The sequence below is a fragment of the Elgaria multicarinata genome, chromosome 1, assembly GCF_023053635.1.
Source record: "Elgaria multicarinata webbii isolate HBS135686 ecotype San Diego chromosome 1, rElgMul1.1.pri, whole genome shotgun sequence".
Lineage (NCBI taxonomy): Eukaryota > Metazoa > Chordata > Lepidosauria > Squamata > Anguidae > Elgaria > Elgaria multicarinata.
The window spans coordinates 130618983-130626848 of NC_086171.1; the positions used below are offsets into that span (position 1 = coordinate 130618983).

The 7866-nt window shown below is 42.2% G+C and overlaps 1 protein-coding gene across 1 annotated transcript in view; it reads left to right on the forward strand.

Annotated features, from left to right (window-relative positions):
- Nucleotides 1-2571: 2571 nt before the first annotated feature.
- LOC134405672 (uricase-like) overlaps nt 2572-7866 on the forward strand; it is a 44709-nt gene continuing 39414 nt past the window's right edge. The window contains exon 1 of the mRNA XM_063136920.1: nt 2572-2673. Coding sequence (XP_062992990.1) covers nt 2644-2673 — 30 coding nt within the window. The 5' untranslated portion in view covers nt 2572-2643. The remainder of the gene's footprint in view (nt 2674-7866) is intronic.

Here is a 7866-nt window from a genome sequence, read left to right on the forward strand (position 1 = left end):
TACATGCGTGCAATAAAACACTCATTTAATACGTCCATAAGTTAGAGATCGTTAACTGACAACCGGCCTGCAGGACAAATTCAGCCTTTATCTGAGCCATTCAATAAAGGTTCTCCACAGTTGCAAGTATAAGGAATAGAAAACATGTTTTGAATCTCTCTCTGGCTCAGTTTGTATCTAATACTAAACCATGGTTTAATGTTGCGGGGACAAGCTGGAGTGAGCCTCAGGCTTTCACTATCCCACCCCCCTCCGCTCTCCTCCAGCACAGTTCTGAAGAGATCAGAAGCTTCAGCTTCTGTTTTTAGATTAACCCCAGTTTAGCATTGCATCTGAATCCTAAACTTTGGTTAAACTCAACTATAGCTAGTAAAAACAACGCAGTTCAGTAAAGAAGTTGGCTTAGTTCCACTAACCATAGTGAACACTAGCCGCACTTTGTTTGGGTTCAAATGTCATGATAAGCTGCAGTTGGCCTAAAATAGAAGTAAAAATGTCCATACTCCTTCTCTGGAGGAGAAGTGAATGGAAGCAGTACATGAGCTTGAACATGTTCTGTACCTGTACCACCACCATCACCACCACCTTCTCCTCCTCCTCCTAACACCAAACTATGGGTGTTGAACCTCTGCACTAAACCATAGCTAAACTCTGTCTCTTTGTTTTTCCGTGTGAGAGAGTCCACATATGACATCTCTTTTTGGATTTTCTTCATAATACCCCAGCTATGCCTCCTGCTCCCTCACATAACTCCATCCTTTCTCCCTCACTGCCCCTTATGCCTGGGACTGTCTCCCAGAATGCCTGCAGGGTAAAAATTTCTCTTCCTTCCTTCAGATCTCTCCCCCAAACCCACCTTTGCCATTACAACTTTGGCACTCCCTTTAGCCCCCATATCCTATCATAACTAACCCCAAGTTATGTGTAACTGAAATAAATGTCTGTTCTTCCTCTGTTGTCTCCCTTGTGTTGAATTTTAGATTGTAAACTCGTCAGAGCAGTGACCATACTCTTGGAAAGTGCCATGGCATCATCATCATCATCATATAATAATAATTTCAGAGTGTATTCCAATGATACCAAATTATTTAAGGTTGTTAAAACACAAAGGGATTGTGAAGAGCTCCAAAGGGATCTCTCCAAGCTGGGAGAGTGGCCATCCAAATGCCAGATGTGGTTCAATGTAAGCAAGTGTAAGATGATGCATGTTGGGGCAAAAAAAAAAAAACAACTTCAAGTATAGCATGATGGGATCTGAGCTAGCAGTGACTGAACAAGAAAGGGATCTTGGGGTTGTGGTGGAAAGCTCAATGAAAATGTCCACCCAGTGTGCAGCCACTGTAAAGAAGGCAAACTCCATGTTAGGCATTATAAGAAACGGAATTAAGAATAAAACTGCCAGTATCACACTGCCTTTATACCAATCTATGGTGTGACCACACTTAGAATACTGCGTACAGTTCTGGTCACCACGCCTAAAAAGGATATTATAGAGCTGGAAAAAGTTCAGGAAAGGGCAACAAAATGGTTAAGGGGCTGGAGCATCTCCCCTATGAGGGAAGGTTATACAGCAACTGGGATTGTTTAGCCTGGAAAAAGGAGGCTAAGGGGAGACATGATAGAGGTGTACAAAATTATGCATGGTATGGAGAATGTGGACAGGAAGACATTTTTCTCCCTCTCTCAAAATACTAGAACCCGTGATCATCCCATGAAGCTGATTGGTAGGAGAATCAGGACAAATAAAAGGAAGTATTTCTTTACACAGCACATAGTTAAATTACAAAATTCACTACAAGATGTAGTGATGGCCACCAATTTGGATGGCTTTAAAAGGAGGTTGGATAAATTCCTGGAGAAGACTATCAATGGCTACTAGCCCTGATTGTTGTGTGGTACCTCCAGTATTCGAGGCAGTAAGCTTGTGTGCACCAGTTGCTGGGGACCATGGGTGGGAGGGTGCTGTTGCACCATGTCCTGCCTTGTTGGTGCCTGGCCGATGGCTGGTTGGCCCCTGTGTGAACAGAGTGCTGGACTAGATGGACCCTTGGTCTGATCCACCATGGCACTTCTTATGTACTCCATTTCCATAAATAAAACCCCTTTCTGCTAGCTGGTATTAACTTTATTATGGAACCTAGCAGCTTGTGAAAAGGTCACTTGTGCTGCAAAATACACTTCTAACCATTGAACCACTGTCAAGAGAAGAGGGTGGAACCTGATCCTATTGAAATTGATCAACCCTGATCTAGATGTATATTGCCAATCTACGTAAAATTAGAAGCTCATCCTTGAATTTCTTTTTTCTTTTTATTAGAGATTGTTTTGCCTTTGAAGTCCTGTTACCATTAACGTTGATGGTGAACTCCCATTGTTTTAACTGTGAGCAGGATTTATCCCATTGCCTCTCTATTTCCTTTGTTATTTTCTTTCATTAACATTTCTGCCTGAGGCAGAAAAAAATGCAATGCTATTGAATAAACTGTGTAATATTTACATCTGTCAGGCCAACCCTTAATCATTGCTCCACCTTACATATTATGAAGATGACACCTTTTTATAAGGCACCAGCAACAATAGCTCAGTAAGCAGTCACTGTGAGTCGCTATTACTTTCCTGTGCCAACGCCAAGAGGTGAAGAAAATGCAGAGACCTACAGGCTGTCACCTTACTGTAAGTTTGAACTCACTTGATTTTTTTACTTGATGCAGTTGGCAAGACAAGTGCCTCTACCTATGCACACAGAAGTGTGTTTACCCTTCTAAAAAACCCAGAGCATTCTAGTGCTAGGCAGGTTTTTGTGTTTTGGCTGAGGATGTATTTAATTTATATCAAAGTGTGTGGGAAAGGCAGATTGGATGATGCATAATTAACACATTCTGTATAAAAGGCTGCTTCATATGAATGTAGCCATCAGCTTAAAATGGATGTGGCATCAAACTCACACCATCACTAATAATTCTATGTCCCATTCTTCAAGTGAATAAGGCTTTCATTAGTGGGGTGTTTGAAGCAGATCGGTCTATTTCGAATCTGGGTCAGTTTCACCTGTGTCATATTCTGTCCCATAACCTGCATTTTAAAAATTATATATTTTGAACATATTTTCTCACAAAATACAGGTTTCTAAACACATTTCCTCACCAAGTATGTATTTCTAGATGTAATTTGTCTTAAAATACTCGCATGCATTTGGGGATGCTTTTTGAGCAGAGAACTGCACCAAAAAAAATTAGAAGTGCAAAATCTGACGGATAGCTACATTTTGATTTGCATATTAGTCTGGATGGGTTTTTTAAAAAAATCAGATCAGTTCACTTCGAAATAAGGATTGAACAAAATCCTTCAGCAGATGAATCTTTGTTACATATGAAAAGAATCCCAATTGGCATATGAAATAAAAGGATGGAATATGGTTTGAAGAAATTGAAATGGGCACATTTCCTGCATTTATCTTTCTAATAAAACTAGTTTCCAGGCATGTTCGTACCAAGATCTCATACGTCTTGATTCTGGTAGTTTCCAATGGCAGGCAGCTTACGAGTAGGTAGGTAATAAGTTTTTTATGTGGGAGGATCCTTCTTTTCATCATTAAAAGAGAAACTCTGGAGTCAAGGGGTTTATTTTGAATCATGTTTTTAAATAGTTCTGAGTAAACTTTGTGTCCAAAATTAGGCAACTACTGCATGACTGCATTGCATATAACAGAGCCTTTTACTTGATATCCACGTTGGCATTGAGGAGGTGTTTGTATTTATAATGAGGTTTGAATGGCAATAGGTGCAAATTATGGCTGAGTTTCAAGCGGTTTTGTTTAACTTTAGCTGAAATAGATTTAAGCATTAGGGTGATGGCTAATTTTCAGCTACCTAATGTGGCCAATTCCTTCACCACCACACACACATACAAACATCAGTTTACATGGCTGATTTTGATTTTGTTTTGTTTTGTATGGAGCTGGTAAGTTTAGAAAAAAAAGATGACATGGGGACATGATAGAGGTTTATAAAATAATGAATGCTATGAAGAGGGTGAGTCCTCTCTCAAAGCACTAGAAACTGGGCTCACCCATTGATTGGCAGTAGATTTAGGATACTATCTCTAAACCTAACATGTTAGAGATCACATAGGGAAGACCCTGGACAATATCTGGAGCTACTTGAAAGAAGTGTGGATGAAAAAGATAACGAATCATCTAACTTAGTAAAAAAAACCCTCCCCTCTTCCCATTTTTTGAACAGATGCCTCAGTATCATTCCATCTCTGAGCAGGGAAGGTAATTCTTATTTATGGAGGGGGAGTCAAAGATCCGACCCTGACCCCTTACAGCTGGTCCTGAGAGAATCCTCTCTCCTCTCTAAGGTCAGAAACCCAACCTCAGAGAGGGAGGGAAAGGGGGCGTTCTGGTGGGTGTAGCGGGGAGGAGACTGGAGAGGACTGGATATGAGTTATCCTGAGCCTCTGCCAGCCTCCTTCCCTCCCAATAGAAAGTGCCCTTGCTAGACAGACTAAAAAGTCCATCTAGCAAAACCTGCAGGGTGGGAGGAGTGCCTCCGTCGCATTGGATGATTGGGCACCTCCGTGTTCAAAGTCTTCCAATCACCAAGGACACAATCAAGAGGATCATATCCTAAGTGTTCTAGGAGTGCAAACCCATGCTTGGGATTGTAGGAGGTTTTTTTTTGTCTAAACAGGCATTTCTAACGTAACATGTTAGGTTCGATATGTCTTCCACTGAGTTGACAGTTATGGTGTCTCTAACTCAATCTTAGCTATATTTATGTGGAAATAATGGCACTGATTTTGATGGGATCTGTTGTCAGCAAAGTTTACTGAGGACTACAACCTTAAGCAGTAGTTGTTACAATGTGCATATTATGCCCATGATATCAGCCCTTTCTTGGAAATAGGACTTTATATGCTTGTTTGTGGTAGTAATTTTAAGAGAGGTTGACCTTGCTTTCAAGTTTTTAAAATGGGGCATATAACTAATTAGAGATTTATTTCTGTTCTGGAATCCTTTCTGCTTCTTTGATCATTCTACATGGAACACTCTTTGAAGCCTTTCCAGCAACAGCAATAGATCTTTAAAGCAGGCATCTTTGGAGTTCTAGAAAAGGACCCGGCAGGCTTATCTTCAGAAGTGACTTTCGTGCTCTAGGTTCTCTTCCAAGCTGTCTGGCAGGATGAAGTAGGAATTCTGCCAGACCTCTCCTTCCCCAGCACCTACGTTTATGAAAAAGCACATGTGTCCTCAGAAATGCATTGCATAATGTGCGCAGTGCTGCCTTCAGATCTTTAGTAATTACTAGTCTTTCTTTTATTGCAATGGCCTGCTCTGTCATTGCTGTAATTTAGTTGAAGTTGGGGCTGGCAAGTTGCAAATATAGAATGTGAGCTTAACTTCAAGAGGACTGATCAGACGGGAGACGAGGTAGCTCTTTTTCCGCCTCGCCTCCTGCTCTCTCTGCAGTCCAACAAACATTCCTTGGATTACTACCTGGTAACCTTACTTTGGGTCAGCATAACCCGCCTGAAAAGCTCATGTCCTCCAGTAAAAAGACAAGTATTTCTGGTCCCTGTCAGTATCACATATGTTCAGTCATAAGTCAGGTCCATCCTGTTTCCGCTTCATGCATAAAATATATTTTCATACACAATTTCACCTAAAGTATACATTTAACAATGCAGTTTCCCCTGATATACACATTTCTCTACGTAATTTCCACTGATACTTATTTTGTATACAATTTCCTCTGATGTATGCCTTTTGTATGCATTTTTGAACTAAGAACTGGATCACAAAATTAACTGAAGAACGCAATCTGAAGGAGAAATGTGTTCTGAGCTGCATGTTAGTCTGAGAAGTGCAAATCAGATCATTTAGAAATGCGAGCCGAGTGAAATTTTCCCCATCTTTGGCCCTCTCTTTGCTCCCAGTTTCCTGTGCCCTCCCTTTCGAAACAGATAATATCCCACTATTTTAAACACAATACATACATGTATGGCAATTTACAGTTTTACATACTATACAGGGCTTGTCTTGACGAAGGGTTTGCCCCGGGGTGGATTCAGAGTGGCGGCAGGTCATACATAATGCAGCTGCCACTGCAAAGCCATCTGGAGGCAAACCCCAGAAACTCTGCTTTAAAAAAGTCGGGCACTTACCCTGATTTTTTGGTTGTAGAGCCGATGGTGCCTCCTGATTGGTCATCATCGGCTGGGCTGGGCTGGACAGCGAAGGGAGCGGATTGGGAGCTCCAAGTTGGGTGCTGCACTGTAAATAAATGTTTTAAAAAACCGGGTGGGGGGAGAGGAATGGGGCAACTGGGGGGCTGCCAGCATTGGGCCGAGCACTGGGGAGGAGGGAAGAACAGGGGGGCGAGCACCAGGGAGTGGGGAGGAATGGGGCAGCCGGTTCTCCTCCCTCTGACCTCCCTCTTGCTGCCTCGTTGCTCCCCCCCCCCAGTTTTTTTAAATCTGTAGATGCAAAGGTTTGGATCTACAGATTATTATTTTTTAAAAAACACGAGTGTGTGTGTGTGTGTGTGTGTGTGTGTGTGGGGAGAGGAATGGGGCAGCCAGAGCGAGGTCAGGGGGAGGAGAGACATTTGTATGCATGTAGCACTGGTGAAATTCCCTCTTCATCACAAGTTAAAGCTGCAGGAGCCCTGTCGTCTTTTAAATCTGGTCACTCTAGTATAGCTCCTGCAGCTTTAACTGCTGTGATGAAGAGGGGATTTCACCAGGTGCTGCATGCATACAAATGACACCTGCTGAAATTTCCCTGTCAATACAACTGTTAAAGATACAGGAGCCCCATTCTCCTTTCCATATGTTCACCCTAGAGAAGACCCATTGAAATCAATGGGACTTGAGTCAGTTATAAGTAAATTAAGTCCCATTGATCTCAGTGGGTCTACTCTAACTATGAATAAATTGCATCCATGCCTTGGAGGGCAGCGCTTTGGGGGAAGGCTGTTTCATATTTCCTAACCTGGCTGGTCAAACCCATCCAACTACCAAGTCTACAAGAGAGGGAGAGCAAGCCACAATAGGGAAGAGGTGAAAAGAAACCAGAAACATCTCTGCCCCTCTGTTGAAATTCAGAACTACTGCCATTTGCAGGACTAGTTGAGGATGGAACCTTGGGGGATGGAGGTAAGGTCCCTGAGGGGACAGAGGCATTGGGCCAGGGACTTGAGCTCCCCCTCTCAAACTGTTCCTTTTTATTTTATTTCTTTTGTTGTTTAGACCTTGGCCAGTTCTACACCAAACAGGATATAACACTTTCAAAATGGCTTGAAAACTGTATATAGAGTGTGTCCTGGGCCCCAACAGTTGTCAATACTGTTATAAACCGCTTTAAAGCAGTAGTGTAGATCCTGCCCGTGTCTACATCCTGCAATGCTCAGGGAGAACATGGCAGCCATCACTTAACTACCTAGACAACAAGAACTTTTGGTAGAATAGCTTTTTAGAATCAGCACTTACTTGAGCTGCTGGCAAATGGGAATTCTTGTCCCAGGAAGCCTAACTGCTTATTACATATTTTTTGCTTCTTAGAAAGTCACCGAGCTAGTTTGCCAGCACCTGTTTGTTGGCCCCTGTGACATCATGCTGAGGGAGACATGTCACAACACCTGTGACATTTTGAATAATTTCCTTTTATAAGCTTCTTTTCCTTTTCTTCCCCTCCTCCCTCCAAGGCTGTGCACTCATTCTTTCTCTTTCTTGAGCTCATGCCTCTTACAAATGGAAATAAAGTTGCTCCAGAAGCAAGGCTAGTCCCACACACCTTTCCATTATGAGCGGATGGGAAAACAATTGGTTATAACTTACAAGCACTGAGAAGTTATATATCCC